Raw genomic sequence first — 27,154 nt, forward strand, 5'->3', positions numbered from 1 at the left:
CCGCACTCCCACTCATCTGTCTCGCAAAACCTTTGGTCATGTGGACACTTGCTTGTCATGCACCAATGTTGCCCCCCCGCCCCCCTTGTATTTAACACTTGTGACTCCTATACTGATGAGCAAAAGAATGGAACCCCCCTCCCCCCCCCCCTTCGTTACTCATATTTACCCACTGGTAAAAAAAAAAACCGGGGCACATGAGCGGGGAAATGTTTCCGAGTCAAGTCACAAATAAAAGTTTCCTCTCCTCAAAAGTAGAGTTTTTCTAAGTTGGACATTCAATGTGTACATTAGCAGCAGTTCTAGTGAATGAAACAATGGCTTTGTAAGTCAGATTAATAAACACCCTTCCTCATGCACGGGACAGGCACCACCTACTACTCGTTAACGAATACCATGCAGGTTAGAAAAATAGACTGCAAACGCCACAAGACAAGAGAAATCAAAAGTTCATTTCCAGAGGAGAGGTTGATTTCACTTCCATTTTTTATTTAATATTTTCTATGATGTGGAAATAACAACAAAAAAAAAAAAAAAAAGAGTTGAGAGCGGTAACCAAGACAACAGTAACAACATGAGCCGAGAGCCACTGAGGTTTTTTTTGAGTCCCTCTCTTAACTCCTGTTTGCCGACCCAAACTGCCAGGTACAAGACAGCCACCTTGCTTTGCTTTAAATTCTCGTTTTGCCGCTTCGCGCCGCGCGGGCGACCACGCTCCCCGCCCCCTGCAGCCCTTTTTCCGCACGCCGTCTACGTCTTTGCGTGTGTGTGTACCTGTAAGTGTGGGTGTGTCGTGTGCGTGTATGGCTCTCATCTCATTCTGAAGCTGTGTGCCCGATTTCCCCACAGTCTGCAGTCTCCTGGCACCGCCTGCCCACGCACCCACCCGGCCGCCCGCACCCGTCTGGAAGGTGGTCGCCCTCGTGCGCGTTTCCGGAAAGCCGCGCGCGCTGCAGCGGTTATCAAGACACTAGTGTGGCTGGAAGCTAGCACTGCCGCCTCCTCCGACACGGAGGAAAGAGGCACGGTATAGTTCTCTGTGTAAGTCCGAAATCCATGTTTCAAGTCCGCTATCTGTCTGGTCTCGGTCTGTCTGTCCCGTCTGCCGGCCCCGGACCTCCCTCTACAGACCCGAAACGGGAAGTGACGAATGACCCCGTCACCTCTCGGGCCTGTCCGACCGATAGAGACGCCTCGCCTCGTGACCCGCCCAGGGCTACGTTACATTTTTTTTTTGTTACCTCACCCTCCCCAAGTTTAGTTTTGTGGTTGCCAAATATCTCAACTGTGCACACACAAACACACACATACGTGCACTCGCGCGCACACACACATACACACGCACTGACCCCCAACGCTGTCCACTCTACCTTTTACTGAGGACAAGCGCCTTGAATTTCTCGTTTGGCACCATACTTCTATTTTCCTCGCGTCTTCTGGCCAGTCTCTCCCTCTGTTCCTGTATCCCCCCCCTCTACACTCGTTTACTCATCACTCCCTCACAGGTCTGTTCTCTCCTTGGAACAAAAAAAAAAAAAGGAAAAACAAGACCTCTCCCTCTTTTCTTCCTTGTGTGAAACAAAAACAAACTGAATGGAAAAACTCAAGTTTTTTTTTTATTTTTTCAAATTCAAGGCACAATGTCTATCAATATTCCAATCCGTCTGTCTGTCTGTCTGTCTACCTTCACTCCCAGGTTCAGGGCGCGAACGTCGCGTCACAGAAGCTATTGGACTGTCCCGCTCGTGCGTCCCTCCCTACAGCTAACGTCACCATCTCTCCTTGTCTGTACTTTAACACTGTTAAGAGACGCGTCTGTTTCGGTTGAGAGAGCGACCGCCAAGTCCAAACCAGTGATAAACAACGAACAAAATTAAACACAACAAAACGGAAAAAAAAAATAAAAGACAAAAATAAAAGACAACAGTTTCAAAAACAAAAACACAAAAAAAAAAGTCTCGTCCTGTTTCTCGTGTTTCAGTATTTCTTTAAAAATCAAGTCATATCCACCAGCTCTTTTTTGGCAAGCTAGTTGTTTTTTTTGTTTTTTTTTAAATAAGCACTAAGTACTGATAGATAGGATAGCATACACCGTTAACGTGTGTTTTTAAGTAGATGCGTTTGTCGTTTTTTTGTACTTTTTCACTCTCGTAGTATGAATTCAGGTATTTTGTCAGGTATTTTTCACTCATCTGTTTAAGGTTTTAAGTTAATGCAAGCAGGGACAGAGTTTGCCATGAAGTCTTGCTCTAGACGTGGGGTCGCGAAGGGCGGGGCCGGTTCTTTACGAGACCCCGTTGACCAGGGTCAGCGTCTCGCTGGCCGAGGCCATGCCGTTGCTGGGGGAACGCTTGGAAGGCGTTCGCTCATCCTTCTTGGCGCTGGTCCCGTTCTCCTGGGGGGAAGAAGGTGGGAAAAGGTGAGAACCGTTCCAGTAATTTGATTTACGTTACTGAAACCGAAGCTGAGGTCTATTTGTATGGCCTGGAGTGTACCTTGGGCTCAGGGCCAGCGTGGTTTTCCTTCTGGGGCAGGTTCTGTCTGCTCTGGGACTCGGCACGGGATATGTAGTCGGCAACGGTCACTGGAAACATACACCATTGAAAACTGTTAGCTAGGGAACCAGTTACCTAGGAAAACTGTTAGGGGGCTACAGTGTACACACTCTGTAGACAAAATTAGAGGAGTATATCAAAAATAAACACATTTTTGGCAGTGACAATTACACCAAATTAAACAATAGGGGTGAAGAACTCATTTTGCTCTCATTTTAAAGCTGCAATACGCAACTTTTTTTGACTTGTTCCATGCCTAAAACCCTCTGTTTGCCTGATGTCGGGGACGTTTTGGGTTGTATACCATCGGCTGTGTGTGTGTTGTATGGGCGAAATCATTTTGTGATAAAGCTTCCACTTTGATCGTGCAGTTCACATAAAACCGCATGATAGCATTCTTCATTGAAACTAGGGGGCACAGTTAGCTCCATTTGTCAATGTGACGGGTATCTGGTGAGGAATAACTGATTCAAAATGTCACAGTATCCCTTTATGGAAGCCTTCCTCCACTACTGTAGCAAATCGTTTGCAGTAAAAAACCAAAGACAATCATGCTGCCTGCTACATAATAGCTTTAAAAGGAAAGGTTATCTTCATACAGTGTATGATAATTTTGACAGGGAAGAGGGTTGACTAGTCAAACATGGAGACATACCGCTCTCGGCAGGCTGTCTGTCACGGCTGGTCGAGCCTCCCTCTGGGCGGTTGCCACGGTTACGGCGGCGGCGGCTTCGGTTGCGGCGCTGAGGTCGGCCTTCCTCATCTGACAGTCAGATAAAAGAATATGGGTGTTAGGAAAGGGACCATAAGATGACCATGTTTAATTTCCACAAAAACACCTCTGGCTTTGCATTATTTGAAGCCTTGAAGTTATAAGGCAACAGTGTCATACACTTCAGATCTAACCTATAAACCAGGGATGCACTTATTCCAAAAATAGTATTGAATATCAATTTTGTTCTCAACACTTTTCCAACAATAAGCAAACATTTTCATTTGTTCTAAGTGGAAACACATGCCCATAATCGGATAATATGAACTTGGATAATATTAAAAAAGTTTATCAAGCATTTCTGTCGTTAATTTCATTATGAAGACTGCGCTGAATCAATGTCAGCACTGGAGAAAGCGGTCTTGGTGCATCCCAACTATCAACCATGGCTGCAATGTATATTTTTTAACAAGTCAGAGATGAGACTCGAACACAAAATGGCTTCTGTGTGGCTGTCCTCACCTAGTCCGTTCTCGTTGGGGCCGGCCTGGCCATCAGACTCCGCGGCGGCGTCCATCACGCTGGGCTCCTGGTCGTTGCGGCGGCGGCGGGAGCGTCTCCGGCGGTCTCCTCCTCCCATGCCCTCGCTCAAGTCCGTGTCGGCCAGCTCGCCCTCGCCCTCCAGCAGGGAGTATGGGTTACTGTCTGGGTCCCTCAGCACTAGAGATGACACGAAAAATATTAGTATAGTGACTACACCTCATCATATAGTTTTTTCCAGACCTCATAATAATGGCTGTAATTGCTAATGGATTTTTCCTGTATAGAAAATTAAAAAACAGGGTGGCCATATAGCTGAGTAATTGACCTTTTAGGGATATTTTAAATATCCACCCCCTGCAAACATTATGGAGATATTACACTGACACAAGATTACTTTAGAGAACCTCTGATAAAAACCAGACCAAAAGACCAAAACAATACAAACAGAGAACAGGGACAATAATCTAAGAGTGGAAACAGGATCTTCTTGAACATGGGCTTTGACTACCTGAGCTAATGGAGTTGGAGGGCCTGGAGCCTGGCCCTCCACGGCCTCGTCCCGTATTGGTGCCACGGCCCCTGCCGCCCCGCCGGGAGCCCCTCTCCTCTCCGCCGACACCACGGGGCCGCTGGTCTCGCTCAGTAACATCATCAGACTCTGAGGCATTGGACAGCTCGGAGTTTGTGCCTGGAGCAGGCAATAGACATAAAACGCTAAGAAACTTGAGCATTCATTGACACAAAATGACTTCTCTATCTTCCATTTTCGACAGCGAAGAGTCATGGGAGTCACAGCTGCCCCCTTTCTCACCATATCCGGAGTACTGGCTGTTGGAGGCCCTGCGCCCTCTGCCGCGGCCCCCGTAGGTGCGAGAGGTGTGGAGCGAGTTGCTGCTTTCATCCGTCAGGTAGCCTTTCTCCCGGTCGGGGCCGGGGCCCCCAGTCCGACTAGGGGGGGCACGGTACCCCACCCCGATCTGACGAAGCTGCTCGTCAATCTGGAGACGCTCGAGGCGGAGCTGCTCCACTTCCTACAGGACGGGGAGTGGAGACAATATGAGTTGCTTCACAGTCTGCAAACCATATGAGCTGGTATGTGATGAGTCTTCTTCTCAACCTTGTCATGTCACGGATCCCCAAATGGACACAGATTTTTGTTGTTGTCATGGGGAGATAATAGTGGTGAGAGTGAAACCTACGATTAAAGCAGTCATTTTTATAATTCTCCATCTGGAATCATTTCCCCTGAATTGAATTATAATGAAATTAAAGTATTCATCATTTTGCTGTCACAGGACGTCGACTTGTCATGTTTGATGAGCTTGTTTGCGAGCTAAAATGATCTTTTAAGGAATGCCACGATCTCTTATTTTTCAGCGGAGCCACATGGCTTGTCAGGTGGGACGGGGGGGGGGGGGGGGGGGGTCGGCAGTGGCGTCTAAGGGCCGGGCTAAAGTGCACCGACAGCAGTTCCTATGCTGGTTCAGTGGTGGGTGAGGTAGGTGGGGACCGGGGTGAAGGGAGGGGGGGAAGGTCTCACTTCAGAGTGTGACAGCTGCCTCAACCAACAACAGCTGAACCTCGAGGGAGGTGGTAGAGAGGGGTGTGAAGGAGGAGGAGGAGAGGCGGGGGTGGGGGTCTGATGTTATTTTTGGATGCTGAGGGTCCAGATAGCTGGTAATCTAAACTCCAGCATCCCCTTCACCCCCGGCCAACCCAAAGAGAGGGGGGGAGCTATTTATAAAAGCACATGGGGTAAGGGCAAAATGAGGCGCTCTCAGCACCTTTTCACACGTGGCGCTGGGCAGAAGGAGGGAGACAGGTGACCAATCTGAAATTATCTGGCACATACACCCACACTACCCAAAACACCCTTAGGAGACGGCTGGCTCTGTCGCTAGCCTTATCACCCAAAAGAACTGCAAAAGTGTTCCTCTACTAAGTGTCCAAATATATTCTACAACAACAAATATTCAATTCCAAGTACTTCAAATTGAAAATAGCTGCGTAGAAAATGCTGTGAAGCTGCAAGTGCTGCTATAACTGAGACTTGTCTGAGTGGCAGGAGCAGAGGCAAGGGCGGTGCTGCCCTCTACTGGCAGCAGCGGAGGATAGACTGACCTGCAGATAGGCCACATGGTACTCCAGCAGAGCCTGAGCGTTGCTGATGTTCTCTTTAGTCCCCACGAACACGAAGGGGACCATGCCCTGATAAAACAACGAGAGAGAGAGAGAGATGAGTGAGTGAGTGTGTGTTTTAGGCAAACAGGGTGGTCACTTTAAATACCAAGCCCCTTTGTTGGGGACATCATCGAGGCACTGACTGAGATATCATTGGTTTGGAAACAGTCAAAAGGAACATTTGAAGTGGTGAAATACAGACATTTCTAGAATGACTGGTATGCTTACGGGAACAAAAACATATCAACCCTTCAGAGACAATGGACAGCACAGTGCCCCCCCCCCAACCCAACATAACTGACATATACTGTACGTTGTGTCTGCATTGAAAGCAATGGAAACATCGGTAGCTTCTACTGACAAAACGAGAGACAGACAAGGCAGCAGAATGGAACAAAGACAGAACATAGGAAGTCTACACCCTGTGCAGTAGGTAGGTAGGTAGGTTTTAGGAAGGAGGGGGGTTTGTGGGGGATTGGGAGACCAGCTGAGTGGTCCATTCACCTCTTTGCTGCCGGCAGTGTCGTCCCTGCCAGCCCCCTGCCTGCCTACCTCCTCCCGGGGAAGCTTTTTGTCGTTGTCTCCCTCGATCCTGACACGGACCACGCCCGATTTGTCCACGATCTCCTGAATGACTTTGCCGTTCTTGCCGATGACTTTGCCTGTGTGACAGATTAAAAAATAAATAAATAAATAAATAAAAAGAGAGAGAGGAGTGTGGGTGAACGTCAAAAACATTCAAAAACCATACTAGTAAAAACACAACTGCCACGGTTATAACTAATGTAACCATGAGACGTGTAGTGATACAAAGGAATATATGTGGCGGTTATAAAGTGTGATGTCGTAACTAACACAATTAGTTCCCTCGGGTGCGTTATGTTGCCTACTCACCTACGAGGTTCCTGGGTACCTGGAAGTAGTCTTCTTTGAACTCGAGGTACACTCTGGCCTGCTTCACCGCCTCTGGGGTCTGTAACGCAACACAAACATCAACTCGGACTCCATTAGAACTACCCAAATGACGTATAAACTAAATCCTTTTCCCATGAAGTTTCCCCCACCTAAAGAAACGTGAAATAAGACCAATACTCTGCTACAGGCAGCGTACCTCTCCGTAGATCCTGAAGGTGCAGCTCTCCTCCTCCAGCTCGATGGCGGTGACGCCGGGCACCTTCCTGGCCTGCTGGATGTTGGCGCCGTGGGAGCCGATGGCGAGGCCCATCAGGTCCTCCCGCACCCTCACCTCCTCCTGGTATGCCGACGCCAACTGCTTACTTGTCTGGGAGGAAACACGTGGTCAGTAAGTGTGCGAAATATGTAAACTAGTCCATAATGGTTGATTGGTTGCCAGCCGAGAGAACGCAAGTTATGCGTGTTTAACAGGGTGTGCGAGAGAATGTGTTTACCTCCAGATGTTTGGTGGCTTCTTCGTTGCGGGACATTAGCATGAGCTTGGTACGGATGCTGCGGAAGTGCATGTCGCTCAGAAGAGCGGCGCGCTTTACTGTGGTTTCATTCGTAGACTGCAAGGATGAGAAAGGAAAATAAACAGGAGACCAAGTTGAAGTTACACTCTCAAAAAGATAAATTCACCCCAAAATAGAATTATTGTTGTTCCTGTAACCATGGAGCGTTCAATCAATGTTTGTGAATATGAGCAATTATTTCCCAAAAGCATTGATCCAGAGAAACAAGACTCTTCAACCAACATTGACAGAGAAGAGGCTGACATTGTGGACTTTGTTATGGCATTTCTGTTTTGCTAAAAAGTACACAGTGGAGAAAGACAGGAAGGGGAAGTGTGATATGAAACATGAGCTGGATTCAAACCTACTATATCACCAATATGTGGTATGTATCTTGGGCTACTGGGACAGACGGACAACCCTGACTCACAATTCGTTTCAACCTTTACACAATTGCAGCTCTGAATCACAAAATGAAACAAAAAAAACAAAACCCTGACAATTAGTGTCCATAAAGTTGTTTTCAAATTACCTATGAAGCCACAAAGTGTTGTCAGCTTGGGAAAGACAGTTTCAATCTAAAACAAGATATTCTTCATGTTACTATCTTATTTAAAACATGTGCCAACCAAATACTAATGTTTTAGAGGGTATACTCCTTTGTACTTTTATAATACTGATAAATAAGAACTGGGGAACAAATTTCCTCTACTATGGACATATAGCATTTTGGAATCAGACTGTTCACGTGTTCGTGCAGAGAAACCTAGATTAAACTTAAGTTCATATGAATGATGGATATGAATTTACTTTGGGGTGGATTTTCAGATGAAGTGACAGTTTTCAGAGTACTAACCAGCACGATGAGTTCGTGTGACTGGGCACTGTAGAAGATGCAGTTGGCTCCGATGGCTTTCCTGAAGTCTTTGTGAATGTTGTCGTTTGCGCAGCTGTCGATAGAAAAACAACCCACAGGAGAGTCCGTCTCGTTATTCATTTGCCGGCTACGGGTCATTTATAACAACACCGCTCACTGTGACAACTTGTGAGGTGAGAACTAAACACTGAAGGGAACCGGTGTAGATGTGTAGAATCATCCATTAAAAAAACACCTCAATTGATAATGCCTTTTCCTTTTTTTGTTTGCAAATCCTCTGGCACGGCCCAATGCCGACGTAGTCAGCATAGTGCAGTGCTGGTGTTACAGGTAAATTCAAGAGCTGCAACGGTGCGATGACACTCACATGTCCCTCAGGTCTTCTGGGACGGCGATGGGGACCTTGTGGAAGGAGTTTCGAGAGGAAGGGCTGTTGGGGTTGAGGGGCCGGATGCGCTCCGATGTGACGATCTCGTTGTATGTGGCGTCGCAGGCTGCGTATTCGATCACGTAGAACTGAAAAAGTTTAACGAGATAAAAAGGTTCTCACCGATGTAGCCAGAAATGACAATGTAAAAGTTAAAACAATGCAAAAGCTGCAATGTGAAAGTTCGACAGCTTAGAGAATTGATGTGAAATTAACTGAGGGAATGCTATTGTGTTAGGATGGCGACAGAGCAGAATAAACTGCTGCATTAATTCCATACCCCCCCCCCCCAAAAAAAAAACACTTATTCAGCTGTCAAATGAAAGATTCATCGGTGTCCTCCCTCAAGTTGATCAAAATTATATTTTGCTTTAAAAATTCATTTATTCTACAGCTTCATTCATTTGATTAATGAAGCAAACTCATTTCCCCGGTTTCCTCTGATTCCGAGAAAATGTAAGGAGAAAGAGGAAGAAGAGAGAGGCAGAGAAAGATGGAAAAAACATGTAGAAAAAGCAAGAGGGGGGACTGAGAGAGCGAGGCAGTGAGATGAACACGGCACACTCCATGCTCAAAGGACAGAATTAAAGCCATCAGTCAACGCTAGACATTCCTGCAGGCCCTTATCACACTGCTCCAAATAACAGCACTACACCAGCAGTAGCTCCTGTGGTATAGTGGCACTGCAAGGCTGTGCTTCCTCCCCATATCCCATTGACCCACTATTCAACCTGCGGCTCACACTGGAGCCTGACAGAGAGGCAGTCCTGGTTCAAATACTCAGGAAATCTGAAAAACACCTCAAAATACTCCAACTGTGCTTGTTAGATTTTGGTGCAAATCCAATTTCACACAGCAAGTGAGCAGAACTACAAGCACAGAATGTATTTCAAATACAATTTGAACCAGGTAAAATGTCAGACCATTAAACGGTAGTTCTGGCACTCTCATTACACAGAAGGAGTTATCTTGCTATGGGCCTGCCATGACACGACACAGCATACTTAAGTCCTAAAAGCTTAATTAACCATCATTATTGGCTGTCTGGTTGGGACTGGGGATAAACTGGATGGATGAGCGCTGTGTACGTGTTGACTGGAATATGACAATAACACGATGCAACATGAAAGACAAATTCTTAATCACCATGACTGATCATTAAAGATTGAGACATACATAACTTGGTCTAGCTGGGAGATGCATTGTGAGACCATTTATCATCTTCTTAACACTTCATTACCCTGGATGTGAGCCCCATACCCTCAACTGCCGGCCCCACTGTGGCCCCTTGGCCTCTCAACTTACCTCTCCCTTCATCATTCTGACCCGGGCCAGCCACCAGCCACATGGCTCCTGCTCGTTGGCCCTGGAGTAGACCTGCATGGAGTACAGAGGGAAGGAAGAGGGGTCAGCGTTGACTAGCATTACAGCTGTTCCAGCTACACAGGAAGAATTAGCCTAACACCTGCTGTGGGTCCGAGGAGAATAGAACTTATTGCCTGCTTTAGGTTAGGAATTTTCTTCTTACAATAAGACAACAGGACTATTTGCTAGCTTTCAGTTGCAGCAACAGCCCAAAACCAAGTTTGTTATTCATCAAATGAAATTATGTTTTCACCATACGGTTATTAGTCAAAGTAAACTGTGACAACTACAGCTGAGGCAAAAACAAAATGCAACCATCGCTCCCAATAACCGGGTATCTAGCATGTCTGTAGCCAGCGCTTGCAGGTGTTAGAAACAATGTCCAGGGCAAAGTGGTAACTGTGAGATAGGGTGACAGTGAAATTGGGCATAGGTTGGATGTTCAGCTAGCATGTGGCAGACCTCTGCCGTGCCGTGAATGGAATCCTATCTAACCACGGGCCTAAACTGGACCTCGGTTAATCTCCCCGTCCACTGCAGTCTGAATGGGACTCTGGGTAATCTCTGGCTGGCTCGGCCAGCGGTCGTGGGTAATCTCCAGCTATGAATGGAGTAGCAGGTCCCTCTGGAAACAGTTGGGATTATGAGGTGTGTCTGTATGACTGACTAGTGGGTATGAGAGAGGATGCGGGTGAATTTAGAATCATCATACTACGGTGGTCTCATAATTTCTAAAATCAGGGTATCTGCAGGGTTCAGAAAGCCAGAATTTAAGACCCTTTTAATGCTACCTGGATTTTTTAAATATGAAAACCAAAATGAAGATAAAAACATTTTAATATCCTTTATCTTTTAAAAAGGTCAAAAGTCAACACTGGGCAAGAGTGAACCTGTGTGTGTTACAACCATCTGATCTTAGAAGGAAGGGTCCAGACTTCAGGGCCTGGGGACATGAGGTCAGTGGAAACTGAAGTGGATGTTAAGTTAAGGTGGCTGAGTGCAGTTCACAGCAGTAGGCCTTACCTCCACCTCCTCTCCCTCACCAATGTCCTTGTGGTAGTCGGCTGGAGGAGGCAGCCGCACATCACTGAAGGGCAGCTGTCTCTCTGGCTGCCAGCTTTAACGAGACGGCACAGAGAGGAAACACAAGCTACTGTCAGCTGATCAACAAACAAAGCCTAACAAAACTGAATCCTGCAACATGCAGTGCAGTCTGTATCAAGCTCTTTTTCGCTCGTGTCATATTTTGGGTTGCAATGATGTGGGTGTGTTGCCCACCCAATGATGCGCAGCACATCAACACATGGCATGAAAAGTCGTTCATTAAATTAAAATGGTTCATTAGGTTTAATGAGGAAGTTCAAAGGACTGAGTCTGAGCACTGAGCGATTATATCGCTGTGGTCAAATGTCCTTTTACATAAAATGAGAACTCATCTAAAAACAGTTCACCGTAAAATAAAATAAAATTTGGCTCATTGCTATGTTGATTCAATGTGGATATCTATTGTGAAACATCTCAAGCTCAGTTTGAAACTTGAACACGTCACACAAATATTATTCAAGAGCCTACGAATTATAAACATAGACCAAAAAAAGGTGTTCCATTCACGCAGTATCTTACACAACCAGCTACTCCCACACCTCCATGTGCTCAGGCACGGAGGAAGTAGGAGGAGCAGAGGGGAGGAGATGAAACAGAGGTAGGAACCATCCCAAGAATGACAGGGGCCACCGTCCTGCCACCTCCTCCCCCCCCCACACACCCACCCACCCACCCCAGCCTGCATACCTCGGGGGACTATTTTTAGGGACACCCTGCTCCACAGTCTGAGCCAAGTAGATAAAGAGGGATAGGGGGTAGCTGGGAGAGGGTAGGAGTATAGGAAAGCATGCTAGTAGGACAGGACAGGGGGGGACAGAACAGGGAGGTAAAAAAAACTGTTAAAGACTTGTATGGACAGCTGCACGCCAAGCACAGGTGCTGAAAGAGGGGGGGGGGGTTGAATGGTAGGGACAGGACCGGGCCAATGGGCTGGAGGACTCACCGTAACTCTCAATATCTACGGCTTAATCTTCATGTGCCCTAGTAAACACTATTTATAGTACGCATACTGGAGAGAGAAACAGACAACAAACTTACTTGTTTTCGAATACTATTGTGAGTGAGTCTTCGTGGACATCCTTGATGTAACCCTGAAAGAAAAAAACAGAAAAGGAACAGCGTTATTCCCGTGAATGCACGAGTAAGAGTGAGAGTGATGAGGGGCGGGGTTGGACGCCTTTTGATTGTGTATCTAAACAACGCAGACAGCTGGCTCGTAAGCCGTGCTAGACCAATACTGTGACTGTTGCTGAAAAAGAGCATCTAGGCCATTTTGGAAGCCAAGACATCACGTCGCTGACACATTTCTCTGGCTGCGAATTCTGTGCTGGAGAAAGTGACGAGGAAGGCTCTGACTCCTCCTGACAGCACAGACAGTCTGGAAACCTCTCTCTCTCACTCACACACACACAAAGAATAAAAATGTATGAGCTTGCTCAAGTTGGGAGACTACTTGGGACAGTTTTACACTTGGGACGTGTGAAAGTGAGAGCTCACTCAGCCCGGCCTATATGGACAGATCATGCGATAGCCCAGAGACAACTATTACGAGAGAGAGATTGCCTAAATGTGTTCCTCGTCCATCATGACCCTCCACAAATCTATCACGGCGTGTCATAAACTTCCACCGACACCCCCGGCAATGAGCGATGGGGGATGGAGAAGGAGGAAAGAAGAAGGTGGGGGGGTGTGGCGCGGCGCTCAGTGTGACACTGCCTTATATGGGACGGAGAGGTCAGGCAGTCAGGCCCAAGAGCAAGTGTGTTATGGGAGAGTATTTCACCTGCTGGAAAGGCGCTGCCTTTTCACTGGAAGAGCTGTCTAGAGTTTCAGCCAGCAGCGGGGACACTGTGTGGGCACGCTCCATTCACACATCACTGCATTGGGATTTCTATGTATTACAGTCCAGTCTCACTCCAACTTTGACTATCAATCAGCGACAACTGTCATTCTGTGGAGGCCCAAATGGATGGTCAAAACATGCCTCTGTACCGGTGCAAATTGGCACCGTCTTTGTCACTCACACTGGAGTATCCCAGTGGCACTATGAGCCAGCCGGCCAGCCTCCCACAGTGGAAAAGAAGCCTGCAGCGTATGCAGGCTTGACTGAAAATGGGCCCATCCTCCAGTTTCTAGAGCTCACATGAGGAGACAGCTGCATGTGCATGTTATGTCAGGGAAAGTATCGCTTACACAAAGTACTATCGGGTCAAAGGGCAGGCAAGCCCTCCTTTTGGCGTGGCATGACTGGTGTGGGGGGGCAGGGGCAGAGAGGGGTCATTGACAGCCTTGTAATGACGTCACTCAATCCTCGGGCCGGCAGCCACATGCAGGTCCATGTGGAGATCATCACCAGGACCGCTGGGACGAGCACAGCCAGGTTCATGAGCCTACCTGGCTCACAAACACGGACTATGCAGGATAGCTGTGTCGGTTCTCCTGATCACACAAGCAGACAATACGTTTAAATGTATTCAAATAGCCTAATTCTAAAGCAACTGGCAGGAACTGAAGGTCTTTGTCCATGTGGGATATCCTGCAAAAGGATTCGAAGCAAACGTGGCCAATCACTTACAATTAGCGCGATACCAAAACTGTTTGAATCCTCATTTGGCCTCTTATAAGCTTGCCTGGTAGGTGCTTGCTCCATCAAAAAGGGGTAGCCTATAAACAGGACTAGGGGCCATTTTCCTGACAGGTGTTGTATTGCCCAGGCAGGTTCATAAATACCAACTTGATTCATAGTTAAATGGAAAAAACGTGACTCTGTGATGCAAAGATGTCTGAGCTGCATTAAAAACAAAGTGAAGTCCTTTTACTCCATAACGCAATCATAACAGGAAAAAGCTCGCCCCTCCCATCAAGAACAACAGATCCTGTGGAACATGACATTTAGAATGTCATTAACACAGTCAAGTATCTATCTCATCCATAAACAGGGAGTCGTGAGATAATGGACGTAATAGGGATGAGTGGAAAGTGTTCGTTCATGCCAGAGCCAAACTGTCACCCAGTAAAACAGAACGACAGGTGAGGCAGCATGAGGAGAGTAAATATAGGCTCATCTCTAAACCGCCATGTGGCCAGAGTGGGGAGTCAGTTGACCTAATGCAAGCCCAAAGACAGAGAAGAGATAGAGAGCATGTGTTTGAAGTAAAAAGAAGAGATGGCACAAAAGTTAAGACTAAATAAAGCAAGGAGAGGATGAGGAGTATAACTTATCTGTCCTTAGCAGAACTGCTGTCTCTGCTAAAGGCTGGGTACATCACTATTTCCATTAATCTACAGATCGACATTTAGGCTATATACCCAACTGCAAAGATGAAGTGTTTGAAAATCAGTAGGTTTGATAGGCTAATGAAAAAGCATATGATGTCAATCTTCCTTTTAAGACAATAAATGTGTATCATTTCATGTGAGGGTGTAGAGAGTTGCCATCTTTGTGTGATGTTTGAAAACAAGCTATGACACAGGAGCAATGATGGCTGGATGTCATGTGACCCGATATGAAACTACATCAGCCACTTTCCCTTGAAGATGAGACAGAACTGAAAGAGAAACAAATAAGCTAGTGCTTCCCTCTCGGAGCACTGAAAATGAGATTTGAGACTCAACTGGGCCAAATCAAGATACTGTGAAGTATAGCAAAAAGGTGGGTTGGTCTGATAAGACAAAACTCAAGTATGTTAGCTTTAGATGTGGCATCCTATCATACTTGGACACAGGAACTGGACAACAGCTGTCTGATTAGCTGGCTAGCTTTTGTTTTAAAAGCTTGCATCCCACACTCCAAAAACAAAGCAAGAAGTATGCTAAATATTGTGTACCATTTCAATACTAAGGAAACCCGTTACCCATTGGATAGCCCATAATTACACTGACATTTGCCAAAAACGACCAAATATAGGCCATGCATAGTGATGACAAGTGTACCTAGCTTTATAGCTAGCTGGAGCTAGCAACCCACCCCACAATGGCCAACCACACTGGAACGCAATCCATCCTTATTTGTCAGGACCGGCCCCAAGCTAACATTAGCCAAGTTGATGGCTAGCTAGCGTTGGGCTCTTAGAGGAACAAAACCAGACAGTTTTGTCTGAATCGAAACTTTTAACTGGGTCGCAAACTACGATGTTTCTGCAAAACACAGTTTTCTTTAACCAGGTTACCTTGTAGAAGGCCCCATTCGAGCCGCGAACTTCCACGGCCAGCCCGTCCATACTTGTCGGTAGATCCCCACGGCTGAGCTTGTCTGAAGCCGCTACGACTCCCAGCGAATCCGGTACCACCCCCAGCTTCGCTGGCCCGTCGCCGCTCTCCGGTCGCTTGTGGATTTCCAGTGTTTCGGGTGGAGGGAGAGGGGCAGAGGTGAAGGGGTTGGGGAGATGGGTGTGATGGTATCAACGAATGCGACGCAGACGCTGTCTCCAGCAGCCAGTTAGGACGCTCCGGTGTCTGTTTTTTTGTTAGAATGTAGGATGTGGTGCTCAAGAGCTGAACGGCACCACAACGGTCAACGGTCAAGATTCGATGTGCGCGAGGAGGTAAAGCAAGCTAATGATGCTACGGCAGGAGGATGCTAGCTGATGGATAATTAGCTAGGCTAGCTATCAACACCTTGATCCCGTCAGTTTGCAGGGATGCTAGCTGGCTAGCTTGGCTGCGTTTGTTGGCTGTGCGTGAGGGCGCAGTCGCTGCGTTGATTAATTTCAAGAAAGTCGTCACCGGGGGTCGTTTCTTTTATCTGTGGTGCAATTTGCGGCGAAGCTTCTTTCCAAAAAAGCGTTTGTGGTGTACTACTGCCCGGCAACTCCTTACTCCATCCACCCGTCCCCTCAAACGCACGCCGATAGAGTGAATCAGAGAGGGACTGAATGATCTCGAAGACCCCACCCCTCAACGGGAAAAGACCCGCCCAATGGGGAATTCTGGCCTGTTATTGGTTTATGACCTCGACAATCAACTCTAGCGCTTCTTGATTGGTTTAGCAAATAAGGGATGGTCCATAACTGTGCCCAATGGGATAACAGGAATCGCATCCTAACACAATCCATTGGTTTTATTCTCTGTCAGTTATATTGTTACTCAAATTAACTGGCTCCCATGTCCAATTTTGCCCACTCATTGATGAGTGAGGACCAATATGACACCACCAGCCATTGTGTAAACTGCACTTCAGCAACGCTGTTATGGCTAGTATGGGCATGTCCAGAGAAAGTTACTCCATTAAGGCCCAAAGAAAAGTTACATCACATATTGGTAGTTGTGTAAAAAATATAAAACTAGACAGGCGCCTGTTTCATTGGATCGGTCATATTGATGTGTTTGGAATTCATGGGTGGGGAGAGCTGGGGCACCGAGCTAGAGATTGGCTAAAAAACAGTCTGGGATAGGGCTTTCTTTCTTGCTTAGTGTCACATCTTGTGATCTTGTCTTTGCCCACAATTCCTGGCTGGCTGCGGGATATAGCAGAGGAATAATGAATAAATGAGTGAGCTGTTACATCAGGATCTGCATGGGCAAAGTTTGGTAAGCAAGTGCTTACAAAAGCAACAGTAATGAAGCACCAAGAAGCCCAGATATGGGCAAGGACCATTGTGAGGAAACAGCTGTGAGGAGCACACATGATAGGTCAGAGGTCATGAGAGACCACCACACAGCACAGATATACTACAGATTGTATAATGTTCAGACCTGAATCTTCCACAGGAACCCCAGATTCAGTATAGACAGGAAACAGCAATGTGACTGATACAGAGCCTGATAAATTAATTATTTTAGATTTTATCAGGCTCTACTCTGGTCTGGACTGTTTTGTCTGTAATGCTCAGTGAACAGTCTTATAAACAATCCTGACACAACTGCTGAAATTTGATGTCGGCAAACATTTTGTTCAAACAAAAACACTTATAATGGATATTATTGATTTTCTCAAACATCTGCTACGTGAAGCGAGCTGATTAGAGTTGTTTTGAATATTTGGTTCTATTTTATGGTCTATGATTTGCCCATATGTTGGTAGCAGATATTTCTCTGCACTAGTGTACAGCTCCTGTTGAAACACTGATGGTCAATACAGCTGGTGTTTTTGTTGTTGTTGTAGGTGTAAATGTTCTACAGCTCTTCTTAAAGTACACATCAGGATCCAGAATGGGCCTTGGGCCTGTCTGGGTCCTGACATGATGAAAGAACATTTTTTGATGGATTCCAGCGTAGACTCAATTGACTCAATTTGGGTCCCAGGTGGAACAAGTTTAAAAAAAAAAACTTTCTCTAGACTTCAACCTAAAGCCACAGGGGGTTGATATAAGACTCCTATTTCAAACTGGGAGAGACAGTGTCAGTAACCGCCATCACCACAGGGTGGCATGAGAGAACCAGTGTGAGTTCCCACCATCAGATACCATTCACACCAGAAGCATAGACCTCCAGTGCTGGCCAAACACTATTTTTTTTATATGGCTTAAAGATAGAACAGCTACTGATGAAGTAGGAAGAGAAAGAGACAGATAAAGAGGATATAGGGATTATGAGCAATACTTAACTTGTTTTTGTTAGTGACATTGACATGTTATCAAATTACCCCAACTCCATGCATTATCTGTCTGTATAGGGCTACTCTTTAGTTTACTGTAGATGATGCTGTATCCCATCTAGGTGACACCTGAAAAACAACACCACTTGATCTATGAATTCTCTGCCACAAACTTGGTTTTTGGCTACAGGTTAGACAGGTTTGATGTCATTCTGATGGCTCTAGACTTTGATACTGAAGTTATGAGGATGTGACAACACCCTCAGATCAAATGTTCCCAGACACCCAGGACTGAAGAAGGAGAATAAACAGCGCCTGTCAATGTTTCCTATACAGATGAAGGTATAGAATGTCTCTCTGAGTTGATTTGGTTGGGAGTTTACCAGGTAAGGATCCTACCAGGGAATATTATAAATGTTTGATGAATAGACTATGTAGAATTGCATTGTATTTTATAACAGCATGGTAGGACTGTAGTATACTTGTACTGCATGTGATGATGGCGACGAAGTCTTTCAAAGTATCTGTTGGTTGCTTGAAGATGTAAATATTCATTAAAGTTCTTTGTGCCATAACATTTGTGTGGGCTTAGGGGTAAAAATGAACATTCTGTAAAACGTTTTACATGCACAGTTTTAGTGTTGCTAGATGGAGTCTAGTAAACTCCAGGTACACCGGGTAAGGTGGTTGATTCTTATGTCACCTCATTCCGTTGGTGAGATATGCGGAAAGTCTCAGAACTGGTCTGACAGCTTGGATAAGTTTGACTGAAATACATTTTAACACATTTTATCCACTGAGCGTGCAAAAAACACCACCACTTCCCCAATACTAAGATACACTCAATTTCACACAACCCCCTTTCACACAGTCCATGTCTCACTTGTCTCTAGGGCTTAAAAATCCTTCTTTCTTGTCAGTCTGTTTGATGGAAAGAGCAAGTGGGCCTAGTATTTTGTACTCTCAATGTATATGACATGTAACTGTCCAACCCTAGAATCAAGATATCCTCTGATGGAACCCTTATTGTAATGAATCACAGCATGTTGGGGGGTGTCTTTCTATGAAGGTCTATGATCTGCTATGAATCTGTCTGCGGAGAGAGAGGAGGGGGTCCCGACCTCTAAAACCACCCTGTCTGGGGAACGTGGCAGCCAGACCAAAGCTGAGAGGTAAGATGAGGATCTATAACTGACTCTGTCTCAAGAGCTCAACAGTGACACATTAGTCCACCATTAGCCAAATTAAAAGGTCTGTCTTTGTTGTGTAGAAGCCCTGTCCAGCCACAGAGACCAGACTCTGTTGTACCCAGCTGTGTGTCCATGAAGAGTGAAGGATCTATGTTTCATCTCACTGATTTCAAAGATGAACACCACTCTACTGAGCAAATGTAAGAATTTATAACGGATAGTAAAAACAGGTCAATTGGTTTCTATCAGACTCTTCTGAGCAGAGGAAAGACATTGCAAGGTATAGAATTGGTCTGGCTCTTCTTACTCTGTTGAGTTAGTTTCTTCTCTCCAAACATCGCATCTGATAACAGTATGCACAGTGGTGTTCACCCTATGTGACTACCTTGATCCATTATGACAAGGCACAGTCAGCTTTATCTACATGTGAGTGTGTGTGTGTGTGTGTGTGTGTGTGTGTGTGTGTGTGTGTGTGTGTGTGTGTGTGTGTTGATATCTGGAGATCTAATATGTCATGTTTTCACCACAGAGACAACCAGGAGAAGTCAGAGGTTCCCAGTGGTCACTCTGCCCAGGAGCATCAAACAGACCTGGACTCCATATTTATGGTGTGCAAATGTACAACAATTGATTTTTTACTTCAGCTACAAATGAAATGAAAATGATGAAAACAAATTAAATCTGGTCATAATAGTCTACACATGCAACAATGTTTAGGTCAATGGGCTTTCAATCTTTCTTTCAATGAGAGATGGTTTCGATGTTTAGCATGAAAGTTAACTTCATGTATTATTCTGTTCCAGTTGCTTGAGGAGAACGTTGTGACTTTTGTGAAGAATGAGCTGAAAAGGTTCCAGAGGGTTCTGAGTCCAGATTGCTCAGATAGGCAGACAGTGGATGAGGAGATGGTGGATGGTGAGGAGGAAGAGCAGAGGAGGAACAGCAGAGAGGCAATTCTGAAGATCACACTGCACTTCCTGAGGAGCATGAAGCAGGACAAGCTGGCTGACTCTCTGCTGAGCAGTAAGAGGTTTTTTAACAGGTTTAACAAGAGTGAATGGTGGGAAAATAGGAGACGTATACATTTCTAAACTCTGCTGTAAACAGTCATTTCTCAAAGGAGAGCTATGCATTTCCCAGTTGGATGGTAAATGTGCACAACTGCCACGGAAAATTTGGTAAAACTATTGATTGGTTAATGTGAAATGCTGAAAACAATAGTGCAATAGTGGCCTTATACATTGGACTGCAAAGCCCTCCACCCATCAATGACCATGGTGTTGTGAAATGTACACATTTATAAGGAAATGTTTACATTTACTATATTTACTGTGACATCCACTCATTGATGCTATCTGTTGTATGTTAATTCAGAAACTCTTGCTGCCATGTGCCAGCGGGAACTCAAATCTAACCTGAAGGAGAAGTTTCAGTGTTTGTTTGAGGGGATTGCTAAACCAGGAAACCCAACACTTCTGAATCAGATCTACACAGAGCTCTACATCACAGAGGGAGGGAGCGGAGAGGTCAATAATGAACATGAGGTTAGACAGATTGAAACAGCATCCAGGAGACCGACGAGATCAGAAACCCCAATCAAATGTCAAGACATCTTTAAAGCCTTACCTGGAAGAGATAAACCAATCAGAACAGTGATGACAAAGGGAGTGGCTGGCATTGGGAAAACAGTCTTAACACAGAAGTTCACTCTGGACTGGGCTGAAGACAAAGCCAATCACGATATACAGTTCACATTTCCATTCACTTTCCGAGAGCTGAATTTGCTGAAAGGAAAAAAGTACAGCTTGGTGGAACTTCTACAACACTTCTTTATTGAAACCAAAGAAGCAGGAATCTGCAGCTATGACAAGTTCCAGGTTGTCTTCATCTTTGACGGTCTTGACGAGTATCAACTTCCTCTAGACTTCCAGAACAACGAGATCTGGACTGATATCAGGGAGCCAACCTCAGTGGACGTGCTGCTGACAAACCTCATCAAGGGGAAACTGCTTCCCTCTGCTCTCCTCTGGATAACCACACGCCCTGCCGCAGCCAATCAGATCCCTCCTGGGTGCGTTGACATGGTGACAGAGGTGAGAGGCTTCACTGACCCACAAAAGGAGGAGTACTTCAGGAAGAGATTCATGGATGAGAAGCTGGCCAGTAGAATCATCTCCCACGTCAAGACGTCACGAAGCCTCCACATCATGTGTCACATCCCAGTCTTCTGTTGGATCACTGCTACAGTTCTGGAGCATGTGTTGAGAACAGATGAGAGAGGAGACCTGCCCAAGACCCTGACTGAGATGTACATCCACTTCCTGGTGCTTCAGTCCATACAGAGGAATGTCAAGTATCATGGAAGAGCTGAGACAGATCCATTCTGGAATACAGAGAGTAAGGAGATCATTACATCTCTAGGAAAACTGGCTTTCGACCAACTGGAGAAAGGCAACCTGATCTTCTATGAAGCAGATCTGGCACAGTGTGGCATTGATATCAGAGCAGCCTCAGTGTACTCAGGAGTGTTCACACAGATCTTTAAAGAGGAGCGTGGGCTGTACCAAGACAAGGTGTTCTGCTTTGTGCATCTGAGCATTCAGGAGTTTCTGGCTGCTGTTTATGTCTTTCTCTCATTCATCAACACTGGTGTCAATCTACTGATAGAGAAACAGTTAACCTCCCCATCGTCCATTCTATTAAGAATGAAATCTAACATCAAACACCTCCACCAGAGTGCTGTGAACAAGGCCTTACAGAGTCCAAATGGACACCTGGACTTGTTCCTTCGCTTCCTCCTGGGTCTCTCACTGGAGACCAATCAGACTTTCCTACGAGGCCTGCTGAAACAGACAAGAAGAAGCTCACAGACCAATCAGAAAACCGTTGGGTACCTCAAGGAAAAGATCAGGGAGAATGTCTCTCCAGAGAGAAGCATCAATCTGTTCCACTGTCTGAATGAGCTGAATGACCATTCTCTAGTGGAGGAGATCCAACACTACCTGAGATCAGGAAGTCTCTCCACAGACGAACTCTCCCCTGCTCAGTGGTCGGCTCTGGTCTTCATGCTACTGTCATCAGAAAAAGAGCTGGACGTGTTTGACCTGAAGAAATACTCTGCTTCAGACGAGGGTCTTCTGAGGCTGCTGTCAGTGGTCAAGGCCTCCAGTGTAGCTCTGTAGGTACATAGATAACCGAATACATTCAATATATTAAACATGCTCTTTTTACATGTGAGAAAATAGAAACATTGTTGTTTGTCTTTATCACAAATGCCTCTTCAGGCTGAGTGGCTGTAACCTGTCAGAGAGAAGCTGTGAAGCACTGGCCTCAGTTCTCAGCTCCAACTCTTCTAATCTAAGAGAGCTGGACCTGAGTAACAATGACCTGCAGGATTCAGGGGTGAAGCTGCTCTCAGCTGGACTGGGGAGTCCACACTGCAGACTGGAGACTCTCGGGTCAGTGTACTTGAACCTGTTCCAACAGGATAAATCCTGGTTTACATGCAGGTTACTGGATTACTAGCCTGTGCAGGATTTTCTCTGCTAATATCATTTTCAAACCGGTTGTGGTAACAACCTTTGGCACTGTTTTCACCTCCGTGAACTGCTTTCCATGAGTTTCATTATTTTCCCTCCTTGCTATCTCTGCTGTTGGACCAAATGAAAGTATCAGTAGTAGTACTAGTAGTATTTGTGGTAGCAGTAATTAGTAGTAGTAGTAGTGGTGGTAATAGCAGCAGCAGCAGCAGCAGCAGCAGCAGCAGCAGCAGTAGTAGTGGTGGTAGTTGTAGTAACAACTACAGACCTATCTCCAAATTGCGTTTTTAGCCAAAGTTCTTGAGTTGTATCCTCACAGATGATTTCATTCATGAATAGCAACAACATTAAAAAAAAATGTCATTCAGGCTTTAGAACCCTCCACAGCACAGAGACGGCTCTCCTAAGGGTGACTTATGATCTCCTGCTGGCTGCTGATAAAGGTCTCTGCTCAAACCTAATACTCCTTGATCTTAGCGCAGCTTTTGATGCGGATGATGACGTTACTTTACTTAAACGCCTGCAAAATTTCAAATCTTATCTTGCAAATAGAACGTTTGTCTTCTTCAGTTGGTCTTAAATATGATGTTCCATAAGGATCAATCCTAGGCCCGTTACTTTTCTCCACCTATATGCTTCCTCTCGGCGATATCATGCGCAGATATAATATTCATTTTCACTGTTATCCAGATGATGCACAGATATATATTCCCCTAAAACCTTGCGATTCCAGCAGGCTCAATAACCTTAATAATTGCCTTTCTGATATTAAATGCTGGATATCCCAAAATTTCCTCCAACTCAATGACAGCAAATCAGAAATTGTTCTGTTTGACCCACAAAACTCAATCAACCTGATTCAAAGCTGGTCAGTCAACATTAAACCTTTCTCCAGAAGCTTGGGTGTAATATTTGAATTGAAGTAAAAAGAGTTCTGCTTCCTACAGTTGAATAACATATCTAAGATAAGGTCCTTTTTGTCCTTTGCTGACCTTGAGAAGGTCATCCATGTTAGCTTCTCTTCACTGGCTACCTATTAGATTTAAAATTGATTTTAATATTTTGCTCATACTTTTCAAGACACCTCATGGTCTGGCTCCTAGCTACATAAGATAAGATAAGATAAGATTTATTGATCCCCTTGGGGAAATTCACTGCCCTTTTAATCACGTATGACTGAGGTCCTCAGTCTGCGCCTTTCTGACCGTTCCTACATCCCAGCTAGCATCTAAATGTGACCAGGCATTTGGCATCAGGGCTCCTAAACTTTGGAATGCCCAAGGTGCAGTTTTTGCTAGCATTAGATGGTATTATCACAGCTAACATCAAAGCAGTAGATGATAGTGTGTGTGTCTGTGTGCAGGCTGTCAGGCTGTCTGGTCACAGAAGAAGGCTGTGCATCTTTGGCCTCAGCTCTGAGCTCCAACCCGTCCCATCTGAGAGAGCTGGATCTGAGCTACAATCATCCAGGAGACTCAGGAGTGAAGCTGCTCTCTGCTGGACTGCAGGATCCACACTGGAGACTGGATACTCTCAGGTATGGGAACACTTTCATCATAGTGAGAAGCTGTGTAACATTGTTTAATGTTTAACAGTGGGTATGACTGATGTTGTATGGAAAAATCATCATTATTAAAAGCCCATGTTTCCATTATGAAAGAGAATATGATGCCCTGACTTTGTGTATATTCCACTCCCAGTGTGGACCATGGTGGAAAGCGAAGGTTGAAATCAGGCCGCAGGAAATGTAAGTGTGTACTGCACACAATCAGCTATTTAAATGGGACTCTTATATACACAGTAGCGGTGTGGTAGTACTCAGAGTCCCAGTTTTGATGACTCATGACTCAACTCAGACTTGAATATTGATGACTCGGACTTAGACTTGGATTTGTGCACTGAGGACTTGAACTTAAACTTGGGAAGCTCCTCATCTTTTAAACTCTGATGTTCAGTCTGTAATATGTGAGCAGTACAGTAACTTTTGTAATTAGTTCAGTGTTTCTCACACATTCTTTCGTTTTTCTAATTACAAAAATCCATGGTACACAGCACGCACTAAAATAAAAACTGTCAAGCTGTTAATAAATCAACAAAAAATAAACAGGACATGTCACATGTTCACAAAACTCCTGCTGCATTGTGTCTTGCTCTCCTCATCAGATGCCTGTGAACTCACTCTGGACCCGAACACAGCAAACAGAAACCTCTCTCTGTCTGAAGGCAGCAGAAAGGCAGCAATGGTGAGAGAGGAGAAGTTGTGTCCTGATCACCCAGATAGGTTTGACTCCTGGTTCCAGGTGTTGTGTAGAGAGGGACTGTCTGGCCGCTGTTACTGGGAGGTACAGAGGAAAGGAAGGGTCCATATTGGAGTGACGTACAGAGGAATCAGAAGGAGCGGAAGGGGTGTTGACTCCAGACTCGGAGGGAATACAGAGTCCTGGAGCCTGGACTGCTCTGAAAATATTTACTGTGCCTGGCACGATAATGTACAAACAATCATAGGTATGCGCCATTTCTCTGACTTTGGCAGAGTTGGAGTGTATCTGGACTGGCCTGCTGGCACGCTGTCCTTCTACAGCGTCTCCTCTGACACGCTGATCCACCTCCACACCTTCCACTCCACATTCACTAAACCCCTCTACCCTGGGTTTGGGTTGGAACAGGTTGGCTCCTCGGCATCATTGTGTCAGATGGAGGGGTTAGAGTCGCCTCCCTGGTCCTGGAAGAACACTTACCCCCTAAGAAGCCACAACTCCTTTTCCTTCCAGGGAAATTAAGTGGAGTAGCCTAACTGACCAAAGGCAGCCTAAATAACAAATTTTTTGAATTTTTGTTTTTTACCCCCCAACCTAAAGATATACGCAAACATGATGCATGTATCACATTGGGCCTTAATGACATAAAAACACTCATTATGAAATATGTGCTACAATGATGGATTTTTGTATTAAAAACTCAACAAGAATAAATTCTGTCCAGATTTTATTTGAAAGGTAACAATGCTTAATAACTACATTTCATAACTGCATTGAAGATAACAAATTCATACAAATTACATGTAGAATGTAGAAAAATATGTTTTCTGTTGAACTTGAAGTTGACTAAACTTGACATTGCTATTAGCATTGGCACAGCAGAATAGAAACCGCCTTTATATAAAGGCTTTGCAGGCATAATACGTAAATACAATACTAAATTAATGTATATCAAAGACTATTGAATGAAAATAGATCATTTATTCACATCTACAACATATTAAATGGTTACTTTTCATTTATATAACAGTTATAACCTGTTGACATAACAATGACATAAAGGCCCAATGTGACACATGGCATGCGTCACATGGAAATTCAATCAACTGACACTAAATGATTGAAAACTGATTATTTTACTTCTAACACATCTTATGAACATAACTAGTTGATTAAATTCCTAACCTTACCTTTTTGATTGAAATATTCACACTTTGTGAGAAGCAGAATCCATGTTTCGGTCAATTCAAAATTCGTCCATTTTGTGTAGATGATTCCGTTTTCATGCATAACATAACCAATACAGGCTGCTAAACATGGACTGTTAGGACTGTTGTTGAATGTTCTGAATGTGTGTGTGTGTTTGTGTGTGTGTACATCACACACACACAAACACACACACACACACACACACACACACACACACACACACACATGTCCATGCACAGGAATTTGATCATGTTTTTTAATAGTGATGTAACACTCATTGTACTATATTAATTCATGAATCCATCTTAAGCTAATGTATCCTGTGTGTCATATTTTTTTACATGATATAAAGATGTGTATTATATTCCGTTTCAGAAATTAAGCTCCTGTGGGCAGCAGTAGAAAGCTGTGCAGTGTGTGTGTGTGTGTGTGTGTGTGTGTGTTTGGTGGTCATCTTTCAATGGAGTTTTGAACGATATGGGGATTAGTAGATAATTATTATTTTCATTTTCCTTTAAGCCCACCAGTTAATAGGTGCCAAAGTATTTGTCATTTTCATTCTGCAAATATTTACATATATACATGTTTTATATGCTAAGGAATGCCAGAAAACAGCCACATAAAGAGTTTCATGAACAGAAATGCAGCTTCCACCTCTTTCTGGTCACATGACGCTGTTAACCATACATGTTGACCATACCATTTATGAAGAGGAGGCAAATCCTCCTCATAAAAGGTAATGTTCATATAACCATGATTTATGCTTTAATGAGAAATATCCTTAAGGTCTCTAGAATAACCCAAACAAAACAAATCTGACCTCAGATAAGTTGTTTTTCGAGTTCTTGATGAACTTTGTATTATGGTAAAAGGCAAAAAAAACTTGTTTGAATGTATGAATGTGCTTGTTAAACAACATTTTTAAAACAAATTGCCTGTTCAGGACTGCTTAAAAAAGCACATGAATTCAAATATAAGTGGTTTTAAAGAGTTTTTATATTGAACAGAATAAGGCAGAGACATCTCTTTTGGTGTCAGTGGATATCCTTGCCATTTTTTTCATACAGTGACCTTGTTTCTGAATAAAAGCTATGTTAAAGAAACCTCCATTTGAATGATACTATTTTTTCATATGATATGTTCATATGATACATTTTTAACATTATGATATATGCATGAAGCCAGTTTGA

The 27,154-nt window shown here is 44.7% G+C and overlaps 2 protein-coding genes across 4 annotated transcripts; one reads left to right on the forward strand and one right to left on the reverse strand.

Moving 5' to 3' along the window:
- Nucleotides 1-175: 175 nt before the first annotated feature.
- On the reverse strand, nucleotides 176-16,064 carry fxr2 (FMR1 autosomal homolog 2). Its single transcript, XM_071899114.2, has 17 exons — nucleotides 15,403-16,064; nucleotides 12,272-12,324; nucleotides 11,153-11,246; nucleotides 10,070-10,141; nucleotides 8,705-8,853; nucleotides 8,317-8,410; nucleotides 7,401-7,517; nucleotides 7,103-7,273; nucleotides 6,886-6,964; nucleotides 6,496-6,653; nucleotides 5,932-6,018; nucleotides 4,622-4,841; nucleotides 4,319-4,498; nucleotides 3,790-3,987; nucleotides 3,211-3,318; nucleotides 2,496-2,584; nucleotides 176-2,395 (listed from the first exon to the last, which is right to left on the reverse strand). The coding sequence occupies exons 1-17, from the start codon at nucleotides 15,451-15,453 to the stop codon at nucleotides 2,285-2,287; spliced, it is 2,031 nt and encodes a 676-aa protein (XP_071755215.1). The 5' UTR covers nucleotides 15,454-16,064; the 3' UTR covers nucleotides 176-2,284.
- A 1,976-nt stretch (nucleotides 16,065-18,040) lies between these two features.
- LOC139911573 (protein NLRC3-like) lies at nucleotides 18,041-27,073 on the forward strand. Of its 3 annotated transcripts, XM_071899113.2 has the most exons (10): nucleotides 18,047-18,154; nucleotides 18,838-18,940; nucleotides 19,039-19,158; nucleotides 19,488-19,566; nucleotides 19,762-19,981; nucleotides 20,333-22,136; nucleotides 22,243-22,416; nucleotides 23,861-24,034; nucleotides 24,198-24,244; nucleotides 24,661-27,073. In XM_071899113.2, the coding sequence occupies exons 2-10, from the start codon at nucleotides 18,852-18,854 to the stop codon at nucleotides 25,275-25,277; spliced, it is 3,324 nt and encodes a 1,107-aa protein (XP_071755214.2). In that variant the 5' UTR covers nucleotides 18,047-18,154; nucleotides 18,838-18,851; the 3' UTR covers nucleotides 25,278-27,073. The 3 variants fall into 3 exon arrangements, with proteins under 3 accessions (XP_078137831.1, XP_071755214.2, XP_078137832.1); XM_078281706.1 differs by lacking the exon at nucleotides 24,198-24,244 and having other exon boundaries at nucleotides 24,661-24,801; XM_078281705.1 differs by lacking the exons at nucleotides 18,838-18,940; nucleotides 19,039-19,158 and having other exon boundaries at nucleotides 18,041-18,154.
- The last annotated feature ends 81 nt before the right edge of the window (nucleotides 27,074-27,154 follow it).

The sequence above is a fragment of the Centroberyx gerrardi genome, chromosome 23 (genome assembly GCF_048128805.1).
Source record: "Centroberyx gerrardi isolate f3 chromosome 23, fCenGer3.hap1.cur.20231027, whole genome shotgun sequence".
NCBI classification, from domain to species: Eukaryota; Metazoa; Chordata; class Actinopteri; order Beryciformes; family Berycidae; genus Centroberyx; species Centroberyx gerrardi.

Excerpts from the sequence above, each read along its gene's own strand:
- LOC139911573 (XM_071899113.2), top strand. The coding sequence starts at position 18,852 with ATGAATCTGTCTGCGGAGAGAGAGGAGGGGGTCCCGACCTCTAAAACC. Across the intron at positions 19,159-19,487 it reads CACCACTCTACTGAGCAAAT|AGACAACCAGGAGAAGTCAG; the intron begins GTAAGAATTTAT and ends TTTTCACCACAG. Across the intron at positions 19,567-19,761 it reads ACCTGGACTCCATATTTATG|TTGCTTGAGGAGAACGTTGT; the intron begins GTGTGCAAATGT and ends ATTCTGTTCCAG.
- fxr2 (XM_071899114.2), bottom strand. The coding sequence starts at position 15,453 with ATGGACGGGCTGGCCGTGGAAGTTCGCGGCTCGAATGGGGCCTTCTAC. Across the intron at positions 8,411-8,704 it reads CCAGAAGACCTGAGGGACAT|CTGCGCAAACGACAACATTC; the intron begins GTGAGTGTCATC and ends TTCTATCGACAG. Across the intron at positions 7,274-7,400 it reads AAGCCACCAAACATCTGGAG|ACAAGTAAGCAGTTGGCGTC; the intron begins GTAAACACATTC and ends GTTTCCTCCCAG.